At 47.9% G+C, this 19,684-nt stretch overlaps 1 protein-coding gene across 1 annotated transcript in view; it reads right to left on the reverse strand.

The window, feature by feature from the left end:
• SLIT3 (slit guidance ligand 3) overlaps positions 1-19,684 on the reverse strand; it is a 723,236-nt gene that overhangs the window by 155,537 nt on the left and 548,015 nt on the right. Inside the window, exons 7-9 of the mRNA XM_027979969.2 lie at positions 18,992-19,063; positions 10,707-10,870; positions 745-886 (exon numbers count right to left, since the gene is read on the reverse strand). Coding sequence (XP_027835770.1) covers positions 745-886; positions 10,707-10,870; positions 18,992-19,063 — 378 coding nt within the window. The remainder of the gene's footprint in view (positions 1-744; positions 887-10,706; positions 10,871-18,991; positions 19,064-19,684) is intronic.

The raw sequence follows: 19,684 nt of genomic DNA on the forward strand, positions 1-19,684 counted from the left end.
ACACCCAAAACTTGTCTTGTTACCTAAAGGCCTGATCTGGATGATGATAATCTGATTCAGAATGATGAAAATCTCAGTCTCTTGCTCTAAAAGCAGCTATAAAATTAGTTCGTTATTCATATACTTTGTACCACCACCATTTTATGGAAGATTTGTCCTGTGTCAAGGGCTGTAGTAAGTGCTTTCCATGTGGTATTTCATTTACTTTTCATGGCCTGTTGAACAATACTATAATTATCACATTACTATAAGAAACTAGAGATGAAAAAGAGCAATTATTTTGCCCACAATTATACAGCTAGTACATGGCAGAACTAGGATGTGATCACAGAGTGACTCTAGGGTAGGGACGGGTAAACCTTTACTGCAAAGGGCCAGATGGAAGATACATCAGGCTTCGTGGGCATAAGTTCCTTTGTCATTGCTACTCAGTAGTGCCCAACAAGAACAGCCATAGGTAATATGTAAATGAATGGGTGTGGCTGTGTTCCAATAAAACTTTATTTACAAAAATAGGTGGTGGACATATTTTGTCTACAGGTTGTCATGTGCTGACTGTGTTGAGAGTCTACACTCTTGACCCCTGAGCTATAATTCCTGGGAAAGCATGGAAGGAAGGCAAAGAGATGGCTGAGCATTTTCAATAGTCAGCTCTAGCAGCCCAACATGCCGCCAGTCTGCGGGGACTGGCCGAGACCACGAGGTGAACTCACCAGGGACAGATGGTGGCAGGCAGGCACTTACATTTCAACGATGCCCTCTGGCAAGTTGGCGGGAATCTCTGTCAGGCCCTTCCCTCGACAGTCCACGATGTTATTACTGCACGTGCAGGCTGAAGGGCAGGAGATGGAGTTGGCATTGCAGGTTGGAGGCTCCGAGTGGGGGCCTGCGGGGTCAGAACACAGCGGTCAACTCATGTCAGTGTGAGGAGCTCCCTGGGCTTCTGTGATCCTTACCCAGCTTCCCAAGGAGGCAGCTACCTCATCAACTACCTGAAAAATGATCGCCAGCTGACATCACCCCTCATCTGGGAGTCACAGGTGCTACTGGCTAAATATTCAGCCAAGAGGAGACAGCCTGACCTTGACCTATTTCTGGATTCTTCCACCTGCTCTGTCACCTGATCATGCCAGCTTTTCAGTCGCAGAGCTGCTCTCAGAGTCAACTGCACATGGAAATACACCACTGGCATGCAAAGGACACGCCCTGGGACTGCTTTCCAGGGGTCCCAAGTCTGAACGACACCCCGAGGTTTCGATCTTTTATCTGGGGCTTGGCTACTGAGTTTAGATACACCTTCATTCCTTTCTCAAGTAGTTGAAAGGCACTCTCAAACCCAAGTGGGAGGAGAAAAGGCGACAGAATTTCCCCATTTGGGGGCACTGATGACCGAATGTCAATACAGCCATCAACAGCAACATTCAAGGCCTGTTCAAATAGCTTTTCTGTCCAGAGATCATGCAAATAAAACTTATCTCATGAGAGAAAAAGGTGAACAAGTTACTCCACATTTTGGGGCCTTAATTTTGCTTGAGGTGAGAACCCATGTGAATGTAATACAAAGTGGTAAAAAAAAAAAAGAAAGAAAAGAAAGTGGTATGGAAGGTGCTTATGTTTTAATAGAAAGCTGATGCGGAGTTCCCTGGTGATCCAGTGGTTAAGACTCTGTGCTTCCAATGCAAGACTGGGGAACTAAGATCCCACATGTGGTGAGGTGTGGCCAAAAAATTAAAAAAGAAAGAAAGAAAGAAAGCAAGCCAAGTGAAAATAAACATACACACTGGTAAACTAGCTCAAGATTCAGAGAGTCATAAGAATCTTAATCAGTTTCTCTGGTGGTCACATCAAATCACTAACAGAAGGAAATTCCAATTTAAAAGTCGGTGTATGTTTTCATATTATGATTGTTTCTTCAAAGTGAAGTAAGACTCTCAAACCTGTGGTTAGTTTTTCAAATGTGGACAGGATGGTCCAAAAGGTAAACTCAACCCAATGGCCTCCTCAGGACCTTAAACCACACCCAGGGTCCAGCCAACAGGGACAATTTCATTGTCTTTCGAGGTCCCCCTCTCGGAGCACAGGGTCATTGGCTAAGAGCAGATTCAGACCAACTCTGCAAATATCCTCACTGATCAGACACGGACCGTCTGGTCAGGGGCTCTTGGCCAAAGATAAAACGTGAAACATGGACAATGTCTGTAGAGAAAGATGATTTTGGTTTGGCCCCTGTTCACTGCAGAAGCTGAGGCTGGGAAGCCAGAGCAAGTCTAGCTACAGAGGTTGAATCAGAGGACTGACTGGGCTCGGGGCCAGTCCTTGTTTGGACACTGAGTGAGCCTTAAAGTGGAAGGCCCCCCGCTGCATTCAACAGTCCCTATACCTGGGGGTGGTCCTTCTTTAAGACTCAAATCGATGCCTGTGGCTTACTTAGGAACAGTTGCTTTGCTAGAAAGGGCTAACTCAGTGACCAAAACATCTTACTTCCCTTGGCTTCACTTTCACACACACACACACACACACACACACACACACACACACACACACACACGCAATTTCAAAACATCCTCTTAGATGGAACATTCAAGAAAATATTCTTGTGTAGGGTGCAAGGACTTGAAACTCTCCAGCATCACACTAGTGGATCTAACGGAGACCATGGAAAATGCCAGTGAGATGACAATTTACATTAAAATCCCCGAGTGAAGCATTCTCTTAGAGGGTGAGGTGGTGCTGGCTTTGTTCCAAACTGGTAAAGTCTTTACACTTCTGAGAAAATGACAAACCCAGAGGGCTGGCCTGTAAGAAACTCAGGTCAGGAATGAGATTATTGTGGCCAAAAGTGTGGGCTCTGGAGTCCCACGGGCTCAGTTTGAACCTTGATTCTATACTATTATCCTTAAGTCCTCCTGTCTCAGTTTTATCCATCTTTAAAATGGGGGAAAACAACAAACCTTACTTCATAGCATGGCTTTGTTGTGAAGGTGAAGTTAATGCACGTGAAGTATTTAGAAGAGTTCGTGGAACACAGGGCTCAGTCGTGTTGTTATTGTTATTAATAATGGGTCTGGCTCGGCCACAAATTGTCTGCAGGATGTTGGGCAAGTCATAGTACCCACCCTGAACTTTTCTGCTGCCATCTCAGTGAACAAGAAGCTTCGACTGCACCACTGACACCCTTCTGAGTCTAAAGGTCAACCACCGCTCTTCAGACAAACGGAAACAGGAGGACTAAGAGCCTGACAGCCCCCCTCCTCTGCTCCCTCCCTTCGCAGGTAGCGAAGAAGAGCTATCATAGGCAGGGCTCTTGCCCCCTCACCCACATCCTCCCAGGGAGGCTCAGAGCAGGAAGGCTTCAGATGTCAGGGCTGCCCAGCAGAGAAAGCTGCCATGCCCGGCTCTCCACATCAAGGGGCTCGGGCGCCTGGCCAGCCAGGGAGACGTCGTGCCACACCCTGCCCCTTCCTGGAGGGCAAGTGTCAAGGGCTGCGTGGAGCGCCCTGAGCCTGAGCAGTTGCCTTTCCATCCACTGAGGCACAGGGTCTCCGACGGCCGTGCCTCTTTTGATCTGTCAAACTGTGACATAGACGGGGTGTGTCAGAAAAGAATGGAAGAAAGACATTACGTTCTGGTACTCCTATGGGCAACAGGAGGTTCTGAAATGGAGTTTCTTCAAAGGGACCCCTTCTGACTTTTAGGCTGAAATGAATTCTGTTTAAGCCAGATCCAGACTGCAGCCTTGGGTCCCTCTGAAAACAAGCTGGGTGTTTCACGGAGTGGCTCTGATTCGGAAGAAAGGGTGTGCTGCACTGAAAGGGATGTTGTCAAGGCGAAAAAGCCTTTGAAAAGATTCCTTAACCAGGTCAGTAACAACACCCTTAATTACACAGAGGGAAACACTGGTAATTATAGCCTCTGTCAGCATCCCGGGCTGGCAGCTCCCCAGCCAGGTATTTACACGTGGTGAGGGTGCTCCCCTCTTGTTGTAACAAAACATGGTCTAAGCCAGGCTTGAAAGATGAGTTCACCTTCCCTGGAAACACCTCCCCTGAGTCGATGCTGGAGGGGACCAAGCCCACTTCCCTTCGGATCTCTGAATCCTGTGCTGGCAGGCGTCCCTCCCTTATGCCTTGCGTCCCCGGACAGATTGATGTGAAACTCTACAAGGGCAGCAACCTTCCCCGCCTTCTTCACTATTACATCTTCAGTGCCCAGAATAGGGCCCAATGCAAGTCAGTAAACACACCTTAGGTGAGGGAGAGGATGAATCCATGAATGGAATTGGCCCAGAAGCCTTAGAGAGGTGGGATGTCACCAAGCTCTGGAAGGACCCTAGGGGCAGGCTCCCTGAGTTCTAAGTGCCCTGGGCTCGTGTCCATAGGATCAGTCCCAGAGCGGGGAGACGAGCGGCTCTGGGGAAACAGGACTCTCAGGCTGACGCGCAGGTCGTTTTAACCACAGAGAAGGCCACTGGTCCGATCTCCTGCGGCCCCATCTGAGCCGAGCCCCCACGCGCGGGTCAGCAGGGACATCCAGGCCCTGCGCCAAGCTCTGTCTGCAAAGCCACCTCTCCCAGCCTTTCCTGTCCACACACATGGAGGCCGAAGAGGGTGGTGCAGGGGATAGTCAATTTCCAAGGGGGACGAATCGCGGAAGCACCTACCTTTCTACCCAGCGAATTCTATGACTACCGGCTAGGAAGCAGAGCAGAATGGGAACAGAGTTTTAACACTGGGATAGGAGTGTGTACAGATCTTCAATGGGAGGGTCTCTCTAGGTATGAGCCTGCTCCATGCACATGTGTTCCCATCGCATGATGTGTTCTCTGGGGACCCATGAGTCCTCACGGTCCTCAAGCGAGCCTGCTGATGGGTACCACCCCCTTCCCTCCCTGGCACAGCAAAGGCCTTAAATCAGAGCATAGCAATGGATTAGCGGGTAGACCTTCTGCCACCTACTCTCTAAGACATCCTCTCATAAACTTAGCAGTGCACATGGGCTTGCTCTTCCTTTCTTCATTTGACAGTGAGAGCCCGGGCTCCTCTGCTCTTGGACCTCTTTCAGGCCCAGTGTGAACACGCTACTGCCCTGGGGTGGAAGGATGTGCTCATCAGAGCAGGGAGACGGGCACGAGGCCCAGGTGCCTGTCTCTGGGGTACTGTCTCACCTTTCCTCAATCACTACCAAAGCTCAAGAATTTCAATAAGGAGTCAAAGCTACCTTTGAGGTACCTCAAGGAGGGAGCTGAGATGTCCAGCCTTCAGAGATCTCCTAAGACTCCTGGCCTGTAGTCCAGTGTCTGGAGGGAGGGGAGGGCAGGGCAGGGCTCGGGGGGAACAGACACGCTGGCCCTTCCTGGTCTTACTGGTCATCAAGGGAGCTACTTCCCAGCCCTGGGAGCCCTCAGCGAGGCAGAGGGCAGGAATGCGTCCCCGGCTAGAATTCTCACAGGGTGAGAGCCGGTGGGTGCCCGCATGGACACCGCACAGATTCTCCTCCCTCTGCTGACTGCAAGCTGCCCTCCAGTTCTACAAGAGAAGAAGAATGGAGACGCGACCAGGGCAGTGAGCAGCACTGACTCCTGCTCAGTGCTCACCTCATCTCCGTTCTCTTTGTTGGCAAATGAAGGTGATCATCATCCTAAAAGCCCAGATGAGTGGGGCTGAAGTCACTGAACTTCAGATCCAGAGAGGGCCATGGAGACGGGGGGGAAACAGAAGTCTGGAGAGAGGAGCGTGCTTGCCCGTGGACACAGGTGCGGCGTTCTCAAGAGAGTAGCTAATGTCGGCAGGGTGTTACCTATGCATTAAGTGCGTTGTTTGTGTCGTCTCAAGTGATCCTCATAAAACCCCTGATGCAGGGACTTTAGTGGTGGTCCGGTGGTTAAGAGTCCTCGCTGCCAGTGCAGGGGACTTGGGTTCTATCCCTGGTCAGGGAACTAAGATCCCACATGCTGCACAGTGTGGCCAAAAGATTAAAAAAATTAATCTAAAAACAAAAAGTACCCTGACATAGATCCATTATGTTTATTCCCATAACAGAAGGGCTCTTCTTCCATCTCCTCTGCCAAGAAGACACTCACCATGCTTTCCTATTGCCCTGAAACAGAAAATGTCAAAGTCTTGAAATCTTGGGAATAGGAAGCTCAGGGGCAAGACTCCGACTGGGTCAGCCACGCTGGAGACTGCTCGACATGCTTATGTTAGAGTTGGGTTTCTTTCTGTCTTTAAAAAGAACTTCACCCAGTAGAATGAATATAGTTGGAAAATCCAATGGCCTGGTGAGTGTGTAGAAATAAATTAATTCCAGTATTCAAATTAAGCATCCCTGTTGCCCTCTGGCCTTTCAAAAGCCAACAACAGACTGAATGACAATGGGACTCAAGCAATTATGATGAGAATATAAATGAATGTGATTTAAATACCAGAGGCATGATCATTTGGGGAATGACTAAATAAACCTAATAATCTCATTCCTGCAATGTCCAATTATGGTGTTTTAATTAAAACCTCCTAAGGAGATGGGCAGCTAGTCATGGCTTTCCTTAATTATCTTTATACTTAGTAACTAGTCTCAAATTTTTTAAAAAAAGGAAGTAGAAGGAGAAAGTTTCTTGTTTCCAAGGAGACACACCTATTTCATTTTAATAATAACTGAGGAAGAGTTTGTTGAGAGGCTGTTAGGAACCAGCAGTGCTCGAGGTGATGGGGCACCTGGAAAATGTTTAAGACATGGCCCCTTATTACTAGAGACAGGCTCAATCTTCATGAAGAGATATCTCACATTCAAAGACACATAAACAGGTTCAAAGATGCTCAGAGGATGGTGGGAAGGGTTAACTAGGGAGTTTTGGATCCACATACGCACACTATTATATTTAAAATGAATAACCAACAAGGAGCTACTGTATAGCACAGGGGACTCTGCTGAGTGTTAAGCGGAAGCCTGGATGGGAGGGGACTTTGGGGGAGAATGGACACGCGTATGTACCGCTGACTTGCTCGGCTGTGCACCTGAAGCTATCACGTTGTTGACTGGTCATACTCCAATATAAAATAAAAAGTTTAAAAAAGATGTTCAGAGGAAAGAGATAATTAATTCAAGAGGTCAAATATTTAGCTAATACCCTTGATCATAGTAAGGCACCAGGAAATTGACACAAGGAAGAGAAAACCTAGAGTTTAAACTCCAAAATAAGCCCTTTACGTAAGGATGGGAAACAAAATTCAGCAACTTCCAGCTCACATGAGCCTAAGCATGGCCAAAGCAGAACCTTTCCTCCGATCTGTCGTGTGAACTCATAAAGTCCAGTCAGGAGCTCGTCTAGTCCTATGGCCCTAAGCTCTCTCTAAAAACAAGGGAAATTAACAGAGAAATCCTTTCATTAAGAGAGAAAGGAGACCACACAGTCCCATTGTCTATCATAGAAAATCATTAATAATAAATAAAATAGTCTCCCACCCTTGTGAAAAAGTCCCACTTGTCTCCCCAGGGGAGGAAACTAAATGCCTTTGATTGAAGGGGACCATTGACAGAGGAGATGAATTTTATCAAGTGTGCTGCTAGCAAATTTCTGGGTTAACTGGCATCATAAGAAGCCTGTAGCCAGGGCTTCTGGGGAGAAGAGGCTGGGCTCCAGCCAGCCAGGTTTAATTCAGAGGGAGCTATCAGGGACTCGGGCAGGCAGGGCCCTCGCAGGCTGAAAGAGAGAAAGCTCATTTCCGTCTCTGGAGTCCTGTGTCAGGGGAGGTTTTTGATGCCGCATAGGGGCACAGGGAGGGTTCTCTTAGGCTGCCTGGGGAGGGACCACTGGTGATGAATACTCAAAGGGACAGCCTAATTGCTGCCCTAGGCCTTCTCTCCCGGAGAGGATGACTTCTTTCTTTTAAAGAAATGGTCACGCCCCTCTTTTCTTGACTGAAGCCCATCTCTTGCGGGTTATGGGAGGAACAGCTTGGGTGAGGCAGAACCCTGGCGGTTTTGCAGCTTCAAACAGCTGCCATCAGGTCGTCTCAGACTGCCTCCCTCAGACACCTTGCTGGGCTCTGCCGTGGGGCAGGCCTGCCCCCTTAGAGGTGAGCTTCACTTCATGGGGCTCGAGTTACGGTGCAGGTACAGGAGAACAGCCCATCTTTTTGACCTCCGGCATGTACATAGGCTGAGCCTTGCTCCACACCACTTCCCCCAGCACCCTCTTTTTTTTTTACAGTCTCACCAACTACCTTGAATCATTATTAAAGGTATAATACTTTTCAGAGGGGCTGCTCCTCCTGAGCCCCACTAATGAGATGCTTCATTCAATCATGATGTTCAACTCACCAGTTCTCCTTGCCGTTGTATATAATTGACTTTTCAGAAAGTAACCCAGCACAACATCCTGTTTTTAATTCTTCAGAACCTGGGATAAACATCTAAAAAATCCCCCATGCACAGGGGCTCCAATGTGTCACTCCCCTAAATTTATACTATGATCGAGAGGGTAGAGTACAATAGCATATTCATGTCTGGAGTTTGTGGATTAAATTTTCATGTCCTTAAAAGACATTTGGCTTTGTATCAAGAAGCTACAGGGACCATCACAGCAATAAACAAGATTGCTATAAACAGGGGATATGATAAAGGTAACAGTCACCTATGTAACTATTAACCCACCTGTGAGTCCATCCGAAAGGAAATCAGTCCTGAATATTCATTGGAAGGACTGATGCTGAAGCTGAAGCTCCAATACTTTAGATACCTGATGTGAAGAACTGACTCCTTGGAAAAAATCCTGATGCTGGGAAATATTGAAGGCAGGAGGAGAAGGGGACGACAGAGGAGGAGAGGGTTGGATGGCATCTCCGACTCGATAGACATGAGTTTGAGCAAGCTGCAGGAGTTGGTGATGGACAGGGAAGCTTGGTGTCCTGCAGTCCATGGGTCGCAAAGAGCTGGACACGACTGAGCGACTGGACTGAACTGAGATCCAGCCTTTTCAGAGGAGGGAGACTTGGGGAAGCAGCACCCTCAGGACCCAGGAGGATCAGCCTTCCCACGCTGGGTTTTGGGTCCTGACTGCTGCTGGGTAAGCAGTGTCTCGGCACTTCTCTGATGGGAAGGTGCTTTTGTGACGAAGTGCGTTCGTGTTGGTGTGCAGCTTTAAACTTGGCACCCACCTATAATGAGATGTTTTACCGTTTTCCCTAATTAGTTTTTCTCACTAGCTCTTGGATGACTCCTGCACTCTATAATTATTTCTTTCACTGGCACTTATGCCGATATTGTACCCTTTGCCTAATAATTACTGTAATTACAGTCACTATATTTGAGTTTGGTGCCTGTGTGATAAACGGTTTTATTATGTGTTTGATGGAAAGTGATTTCTAAGTGGGTGTCTATAGGAAATTGTTGAGGTACTGCTCAGAGACATGTTAAAATGTTTTTGGATAATAAAGAATTTGATGAAGCTGTTACATGACAGGGGAAAGCAGCAGAGTGTGAAGTTAAATTCAAGGAAAATTCACACATATGGCAAATGCAGCCTAAGAGCCGAGGAGGACCAGACTGTACTCCTGGCCACACGCGGTCCCCTAACATGTAGTCGGCTTCTGTACTGAGAAGGCTCCTTTTTCCTTATTTCTGCTCAATGTTATGTGGCAGCCTGGATGGAAGCAGGGGACTAGGGGAGAATGGAAATATGAATATGTATGACTGAGTCCCTTCACCACTCACCTGAAACTGTCACAACATTGCTAATTGGCTATACCCCAATACGAAATGGTTTTGGTGTTAAATCAAAATTTTTTAAAAAGTTCCTTTTTCTACACATCAGCACTCCAAGATAAGCCTTTAGAAGCCACTGGACCCAATGGCAGGACTGAGCTCCTGAATTTCAGGAATGCCTCTTTGGGGATCTCTCCAACTGAATTCTCTTGTTTTTGAAGCAATCAAGAAATTAGCTCTACATCCTTGCCGCTGGAAAAGGGAAGACTTGATGGGATCGGAGAATGTCAATGAAAGTAAAAACAAACAAGCAAAGAACGTTTAGGACCCAGGGCAAAGGTAACCTCCTCTGAGAAGCGCTTCCCAGGTCACTCAGTCGCCTCGCATCCTGGGGGCCGAGGCTGCCTTCAGTTTCGTCCTAGCACAGCTCTGTTTTCTGTCCTATTACACTTCAATTAGCCACAGATCAAACCCTCGTGTTTGCTCAGCACATTCTGTGGGCCCACTGAACTCTAATAATTGAGCTCCACTCATTAGCTCTCACCAAGTGCTGCGCATCATGCCAAGTGCTTCATATGCATTATTTCATTGGATCCTCCCACCCGTCCCTTGAGTTATAGACGACGATTATTTCCATTTGGCAGACATGCAGCAACTTACCAAAGTCACACACCACTAAGGGACAGAGCTAAGATTTCCAAGCAAGCAGATTTGGAAATAGCCTCCGTTAGCCTGGCTCTCAATTTCTAGGAGCAAATGGGCTTAGGAATGCGTTTGGCCAATGTTAAAGGACCTAGCGAATGTTAGCTTCTTAGGATCGATGGACTCGGAGGCGTAACAGAAAGGGATCCATGAGTTCCTTCAGTAAGAGCTTCTTTTCTGGCACGCCCGGAGGCACACTAGAGTGCTCTGCGCCAAGCTCTGGGCTGGGCACGTGTTCACGGCTGAGGCGAGCTCACAGGCGGGCGAGCGGCGGGACAGGAGGGGAGGGGGCCATGCCGTCTCACCTGGGCACACGTACTCCTTCTTCTGCACGTCTGCCACGCTGAAGCCCCTCAGGTGCACAGGGGCCATGCAGAGAGTGAACTGGCCGACGGTCCGCCGCTGCCGCAGCCAGTCCGAGAGCCAGGCCAGGTGGCAGTCACAGTACAGGTGGTTGGAGTGCAGGCGCCTGGGAGCGGGGGAGAGGGGAGAGGCTGTCACCGCAGGAAGTGGGGGGCTGCCACTGGCAGAACGCAGTGCCGCCTCCATGCTCCTTTGCCCAGCATGACCATCCTCGGGATCCCAGGGGAGAACTGCCCTCTGCACTGCGAACTGCCACTGGATCCTCAACCCTCCTATTGCTAACCCACAAATGACAGTCGTCTTCTCGTGCCAGCCACATCCAATGGTGACCTTCAGGGTTCTGAGCAATTCCCATTTCTTAATAGTGATTCCACCCTTTCCATTTCCACCGGGGAAAGCCTCAGCATACAGGAGAGGGAGGGCGGCGTTACCACACTGACAATCCTGATTCAGGTCCAAATTCCAAAAGGGTGACTCAGGTGCAAATGTCAGTACTTTAGCTAACTTGAGTTCCAGATGGCTTGCAACAGCTTCCTCATCACCATGCCCCAGTCTATAGTGAACTGTGGCCAGGATTTGCCACAATCTTTTCTCTCCCTACTTCATTTCCACTCTAGATCTCTTTAATACACCCCCTTCAGAATGTCACACTGGGCTTCCCTGGTAGCTCAGTTGGTAAAGAATCCGCCTGTAATACAGGAGACCCTGGTTTGATTCCTGGGTTGGGAAGCTCCCCTGGAGAAGGGAAAAGCTACCCCCTTCAGTATTCTGGCCTGGAGAATTCCAAAGACTGTATGGACATGGGGTCTCAAAGAGTCGGACACGCCTGAGTAACTTTCACTTTTCGTGTCACACTGGTGAGCCTAAAATACCACTGTGTGCACTAGCCAGGCCTAGCAGGTCACAAAGAGAAGGGGGCTTTCTGAAGAAAGCATCTTCTCTCCATCCTCCTATGTAAGTAAGGTATTATCCATACAGACTCCTGCAAATCAGAGCAATCTCTCCGGAGTGCCTTTTATCTCCTTCCCAAGTTCAATTCCACCCGGTGTATTTGCTCTTCTAACTGCTTCAGGGATTCTGAAAAGGTGTTACATTTGTTTTCAGGACTCTTGGGCTTTCTCCCTCTAGTAGCTATAATTCGAGGTCGATTTCTCATTCTGGACTAAGATTCCTGAGAGGGATCTGCAGATTCCACATCTGAGGGGAACCCCAACTGGTTAAGTGAAACTTCATTTCCGCTGACTGGAGGGCAACCTAAGGATAGCCAGGGCTTCTAAAGGTTCTTCCCAAGGTTCTGTATCAGGGGTTTCCAGTGTCCATACTCCCTACCAACCTCAGTCATTACAAGTAGCCCACGGGTGAGTTCTAGTCACAACAGTTCATCATATACTTGGCTTTCTGATGTCAATTTCAATGCCCTATCCCACACATGCTAATCAGCCAGCCGTATCTTGGGACTTTTGAGTACTCTGTGTCATGCCAGTTAATACTGCGTGGCAGCCCAAAGCAGTTGGCTCGGGCTACATCCGTGCCTGATGTGGAGAGAGCTGAAGGGCTCTTGACCACACTCCACTCAGTGCAAGGTCAACACTGCTAAACATCAGCTGAGTGCAGCTCGTCTGTGCTGCCTGCAGGCAGAGACTCCCTGCCACTGCATGGGTGCAAACCTCAGGCAAGCCAGGGCCACTGGGGAACTCGGCAGCCTCGGGGTAGGGGCCCCAGATCCCACTGTATCCAACTGACTAAATGAACCCATATCCCACCCAGAATATAATTTTTTTTTTCTGCTGAAAAATATTTGAAAAAAATTTTTTTATGATTTTGTTTAAAAGTGATGAATTCTGATGTTATAATTTTCTTTTCGTACTTCAGAGCCAATACTTTAAGGTCAAACTCAGTTGTGAGGACAAAGACACTGTGCCTATTATGGGCCCAGAGCATCAAAATTCAGGTCCTGATGTTGTGGAAGTGAGCCTGGCTTCTTCTCAGGCTGGCACTCCAGGAGAGAGGGACAACCCTAAGCTGCGGGGAAGGACCTCAGCGCTAAGAAGGAAAGCAAGACGTGTGTGTTTTAGACAAAGATGACTCCACTTTGTGCCAAGGACAGAGCGGAGCCCAGTGGAAGACCTGGAGTTGGTTATTCTTTCCTAAAGAGCATGAAGGGGAGAAGGGCATCCCTTTTCTGCCCTGGGACCTGCTGGGAAACTGCAGCATGAGGGAAAATGATCTGTCTCCTGACCCATCAGTGAGCTGTTGAGAGAGAGAGGAATGGCCAGGAATACACCACCAGCTCTAAAGGCTGCCTAGGAAAATGGCGACGGTGGGTCAGCTCTTGGTGACAAGGTGGAGCAGAGGTGGGCTACAGTGGCACACACAGGCTGAGGCACCAGAGGTTTTTTTTGTGTGTGCCTTTTAACGAGTTTGGCTTTTACTGGGAAGGGCAGTTGCCCTCTTTGGCACTGAGGTATGGAAGGTAAGGAAAGAAGGTGGATCAATGCAAACAAATTCCCATCAGTTCCAATGAGAAGGAAGAGATCAATGAAACAACACAAATGAGATTTAGGTAAGTCAGATCCTTATTGAGCTGATAAATTTCTGGGATAATCAAAATGTCAGAGGTTTTCCTTTTGGAAGATTATATTAGGCTGTTTCTTCCTGAATCCCCACTGGCCAGTCCTAAGCTACTCGTCTTCTTAAGCCAGCTATAAATGGCCCTTACCCCTTTGTCTGTTTCTGTAGGAATTTCTCCTCTCCCAAGTAGGAGCATGGAAAAGAGGAGACCCAGACTGTCTTTGAAGCCATATGAAGGCCCTTGTCAAAAGCCCAGGGCCATGGACTGGCTCAGGCCTCCCCTCTTGGAATTTTACCTGCCTGGAGAGCTGAGCTGAGCTGAATCTTTCAAGTTGCCTTTTATGTCACGTTTGGGAGATCAAATTGAGCAATATCATCCCAAACACTAATATTAAAAGAAAAAAATAATCATGATGATCTTGAAACTTGAGCCCAGACACGGCCAGAAGTATTTCTAATTTTCTTGAGTGAGAAAAGAAATGATTTTGATTACTTTCAGTAACTTTTGTGACGGTAATGATATAGGGGAGAGTGGCCTCCTGTGGCCCTTTGGCCACATGGAAGCTCAGGTCTCCCCTTTCTCAGCTCACCTGATGCCCTTCTGCTTTTGTTCCCAGAGCTTAGCTCTAGTCTGTCAGCTTCTGAGAAGAGCTCAGCTTCTGAGGTCAAAGTGTTGGAATCTGACATGGGCTCTGTGCTTTTTCGACTTTGACTGTGGGCAGTGATTTAACCCTGGTTCTCAGTGTTACTAGGTTTCCCACATGATGCTAGTGGTAAAGAATCCAGCTGCTAATGCAAGAGGTGTAAGAGACACAGGTTTGATTCCTCAGTTGGGAAGATCTCCTGGAGGAGGGTGTGGCAACGCACTCCAGTATTTCTGCCTGGAGAATCCCATGGACAGAGGAGCCTGGTGGGCTACAGTCCACAGGGTCGCAGAGAGTCAGAAATAACTGAAGTGACTGAGCATGCAAGCATGCGTGCTCAGTGTTGTCATCTATAAAATGGGAATATTAATGGCGCCTTCTTCCTAGAGCTGTCGTGAGGGTCAAAATGACCCATGAAAAGTGCTTAGGGACTTCCCGGTGGTCCAGTGGTTAAGACTCCACGCTGCTAATGCAGGGATTGTGGGTTTGATTCCTGATCAGGCAACTAAGATCCTGCATGCCATGCAGTGTGGCCAAAAGATTAAAAAACAAAAGTGCTTAGCACTCAATTTGGGATACCGTAAACTCCTGAAGACATATTTGCTATTATTATTCTTACTGCACAGAGACTAGCTCCAGACATCAGGCTCTTCTCAACCCAAGGTCCTGCCTGTACAAGGTTATCACCTCTTAACCACCAGAGCATCAAGGCAGCTAGATGTTTCCTGCCAGTTGCTCTGTGGTCTTTTCCTGATGGAAACACCATATTGCATGTTGGCAAAACCACCTTTACAGGAGATAAGGTGAATGAATACAAATGCCAATTTGTAGAAGGTGCCTTTTAGCCACAGACGCTAAATTAAATTTCCAGCAAATCCTTTTAGAGAGGGTCAGTGTTCATTTTCTATAAAATGTGGCTTTCTGAATTCAATATAAAAGCTTTCCTTTAGAAATCCCATTTATGACTTCCTTCCTCTCCCTTCTTCCCTCCTTCTTCACCACCAGCACACCCCCCTCCCCATCCCCACCACACTTTAATTACAGTGAAGGGGGATTAGTCAGCTCAGGTCTCTGGGGAGTTCTCTACAGAGCCATCTCTGAAATTAAACTAAAGAGAAAATGGCACCAGCACGGAGCAAAGAGAACAGACGAGATTGATTGATTGATCTGAGCTCATCAGATGAGTGTTCAGGACCACAGGAAAGTATGACAACAGAAACAAGCAGGAGAAACTCTCCCGCCCTCCTCCCTAGCACCTACAACACCCACACAGAGAGCCCAAGATCCAGACCTGGCCATCTTCCCTGCCTCCCAGGGCCCCTCGCAGCTCCGACTGATACTTTCCCACCGAAAGTAACAGGAGAGGGCGCGGAGATCTCAGAGGACCAGCCCACAGGAGCTGGGCTGCTGGTTTCTGCAGGTGAAAGCTGTATTTCTTCTACTCAACCCACTGTCTGGGGAGATGCTCTCCAAGACACACTTCCGCTTCCCGGCCAGAAGCCCCGGGCCACGCTCCATCTGTGGCCCACTCGTGGTTTGCTATAGACTCCGAAGAGGTCTTTGAAGACCCCATGGTTTCTCCGGCATCATTCCCTTTCAAAAGGGGAGGAAGAGGATAGATTTTCTTGAGTGAATTCTGCCATCCCAAGAGGGATCAAAGGAAGAAGCAGGGCACCATGATGGAACCTGAGCTCGGAGTCCCCTTCATATTGGGTGGCCAAAACGTTCATGTGGAGTTTTCGTAAGATGGTATAGAAAAACTTGAATGAACTTTTTGGCTAACCCAATACTACAAAGTCAGTGTTCATTCCAATCCCAAAGAAAGGCAATGCCAAAGAATGCTCAAACTACCACACAATTGCACTCATCTCACATGCTAGTAAAGTAATGCTCAAAATTCTCCAAGCCAGGCTTCAGCAATACATGAACTGTGAACTTTCAGATGTTCAAGCTGGTTTTAGAAAAGGCAGAGGAACCAGAGATTAGATTGCCAACATCCGCTGGATCATGGAAAAAGCAAGAGAGCAGAAACACACCTATTCCTGCTTTATCGACTATGCCAAAGCCTTTGACTGTGTGGATCACAATAAACTGTGGAAAATTCGGAAAGAGATGGGAATACCAGACCATCTGACCTGCCTCTTGAGAAATCTGTATACAGTTTCAGGAAGCAACAGTTAGAATTGGACATGGAACAGTGCACTGGTTCCAAATAGGAAAAGGAGTACGTCAAGGCTATATATTGTCACCCTGCTTATTTAACTTCTATGCAGAGTACATCATGAGAAATGCTAGGCTGGAGGAAGCACAGCTGGAATCAAGATTGCCAGGAGAAATATCAAAAACTGCAGATATGCAGATGACACCACCCTTATGGCAGAAAGTGAAGAAGAACTAAAGAGCCTCTTGAAGAAAGTAAAAGAGGAGAGTGAAAAAGTTGGCTTAGACCTCAACATTCAGAAAACAAAGATCATGGCATCTGGTCCCATCACTTCATGGAAAATAGATGGGGAAACAGTGGAAACAGTGGCTGACTTTATTTTTTGGGGCTCCAAAATCACTGCAGATAGTGACTGCAGCCATGAAATTAAAAGCCGCTTACTCCTTGGAAGGAAAGTTATGACCAAGCTAGATAGCATATTCAAAAGCAGAGATATTACTTTGTCAACAAAGGTCCGTCTAGTCAAGGCTATGGTTTTTCCTGTAGTCATGTATGGATGTGAGAGTTGGACTATAAAGAAAGCTGAGCGCTGAAGAATTGATGCTTTTGAACAACTGTGGTGTTGGAGAAGACTCTTGAGAGTCCCTTGGACTACAAGGAGATCCAACTAGTCCATCCTAAAGAAGGTCAGTCCTGAGTGTTCATTGGAAGGACTTATGTTGAAGCTGAAACTCCAATACTTTAGCCACCTGATGCAAAGAGCTGACTCATTGGAAAAGACCCTGATGCTGGGCAAGATTGAGGGCAGGAGGAGAAGGGGACGACAGAGGGTGAGATGGTTGGATGACATCACTGACTCGATGGACATGAGTTTGGGTAAACTCCGGGAGTTGGTGATGGACAGGGAGGCCTGGTGTGCTGCAGTTCATGGGGTCGCAAAGAGTCGGACATGACTGAGCAACTGAACTGAATACTAGCTAGTATTTGTTGTCTGGACACCATGACCAGGCAACTTTACCTGTTAGTACATTTCATTCTCACATCAACTTTGAAGCAAGCACTTATCAATTCACTGTCTGTGAGGAACACAGAGACAAAGCAACTTGCCCAGAGACAGACAGTGTCAGAGCTCACATTGACCTCAGGTCTGCCTGACTCCCGGGGTTCCCAGGTGGTACTAGTTTCAAGGAACGCAGAAGATCAAGAGACCCTGATTTGATCCCTAGGTCAGGAAGATCCCCTGGAGGAGGGCATGGCAACCCACTCCAGTATTCTTGCCTGTAGAATGCCATGGACAGAGGAGCCCTGCGGGCTACAGTCCATGGGGTCGCAAAGAGTCAGACGTGACTGAAGCGACTCAGCACACACGTGCGCACTGCCTGACTCGCAACTCTGTGTCCTTCTGAGGGTGTTCTTGTATCGTCTCCTCATCAATTGCTTCATTGATCTTTGCTTCATTCTTACCTGAGACAAGGTCGCTTTCTCACTACTGCGGCGGTTCTCCAACCTTATCAGTATCAAGATCTCCTGGAGAGTTTGTTAAAAACAGACACTGTGCTCTGCCCGGAGATCCTGACTTCATGGGTCTGAGGTGGGACCTGAGATCTTGCTTTTCAACAAGTTCCAGGTGATGCTGACATTACTGGGCTAGGGACCGCCACTTTGAAAACCACTGCTTTATGGATTTTCACATCTCCCTGGATCCAGTGCTGCTCAGGGGCCATAGATAAGCTGGATGCTTGGTATTTTTAATCCAGATTTCTAGATAAATATTATGACGATGATCATAATACTAATAATTTAACTGTAAATTCCTGTTGTTCACTACGTGCCAGACACTTTACTCTTGGGGCTGACTCTCCCCTACTACTGTGATGTAAATTCTGCTGAGGCTCCATCAACACAAGAAAGGCATCAAGTTCCAATCTTTTAGACAGATCAGCAGAGTCCATTTGCAGAGAAACTTACAAAAGAGTTTCTGGCTCAGTGGGGGGACCTTCCCAGGTAATAAAGGCAGTAGACATGTTCTTGGTATGGGCTGTTAAGCGGAGATTTGCTTCTTGAGTACATACTTTGGAGGGCTTTGAGCCCACCCAACTCATTACAGATAAAGAACTGAGTAACTGCATTCTGATACCAGAATATCATCCAGGGAGCAGGAAAGCGTGGTGGGTGGGGACTAGGAGGATGGGGTGAAGGAGGAGATAAGACTCCCTCTCCTCCACTGACCAGCTTGCATGTGTGTGCTCGATTGCTAAGTCGTGTCCAACTCTCTGCGATCCCATAACTGTAGCTCTCTGTCCATGGGATTCTCCAGGCAAGAACACTGGAGTGGCTTGCCATTTCCTCCTCCAGGGGATCTTCCTGACTCAGGAATGGAATCCATGCCTCCTGTGTCTCCTGCATTGGTAGGCAGGTTTTTTGCCACTGAGCCATCTGGGAAGCCCCCGCCGGTCCCAGAGGGGAAAACAGTCGTAACCCTTGACAATACAGTAGAACCGCCAACGGTACAGGGCAGGAGCGAAACACGTGACAAACCACCACACCCCTGTTCTAGTGACAACGTAACACTAACAAACTTTTCCAACCAGTGAGAAAACACAAAGCTTTCCCCAGTCGAGGAAGACTCCCAGGGTGAAGAGAAATGAGCTGGCCCGGAGCAAGAAGGTGGAGAACCATGCACGATCCGTGCCCCTCCCCCAACACTAACACACCACTTAGTCAGTAGCAGAGGGAGGAGGCATTTGGAGGCAGGAAGCAAGGGTGAAGTTTCACAAGCAGCTGAGAGTGCTGCCCCATGGGCCTCCTAAGGGCGGGAGCAGCCGGGGAGGAAGCAGGGCTCTTTACTCACAAGGTTCGGATCTTCGGCATGTGGTTGAAGCTAGTGACCAGGATGCGGCTGATGTTGTTGTTGTTGAGGGTGCTGCAGACAGAGAGGAGAGACATGTCAACAAAGGAGCGTCGTGGGAGGCGCCAGGATGCTTGTGGACAGTGGGGGAAGGATGGATATGACTGCAAGAGGGACCACCCCTCAGCAGCCAGGTACCAAGCAGCTGGAGACCAGTGGATGGGGCTCCAAATGAGAAAAGAATCTGATTCCTTTTTACAGGTGGATCCCTCCTCCCTTCTGCTGCCCTCTTGGAACTTACTACCTGGAGCAATAAGCCTGCCCTTGTGAAATCCTATTGTGAGCGTTTCATTACAACGTCACTAATTCCCACAACTATAATGCAACCCCAATTAAATATTGTCCTCATTTCAGAGAGAAGGAAACAGATACCCAACACCTTGCTCAGTTACACATAACCCTACAGGGCAGCCTTTATCCTTGCATTATAGATGGGGGTGCTGAGCTTCAGAGAAGTAAAATTACGCTTCCAAGGATACACAGCTGTTAAGCTGTAGCTAATGGATCTGAACCCAGCACGTTTTTTAAAAAATTTATTTTTAATTGGAGGATAATTGCTTTACAAAGTTGTGTTGGCTCCTACCACACATCAACGTGCATCAGCCACAGGCGGACATAGTCTCCACCCTCTTGAGC

Source organism: Ovis aries, chromosome 16, assembly GCF_016772045.2.
Source record: "Ovis aries strain OAR_USU_Benz2616 breed Rambouillet chromosome 16, ARS-UI_Ramb_v3.0, whole genome shotgun sequence".
Classification (NCBI taxonomy): Eukaryota; Metazoa; Chordata; class Mammalia; order Artiodactyla; family Bovidae; genus Ovis; species Ovis aries.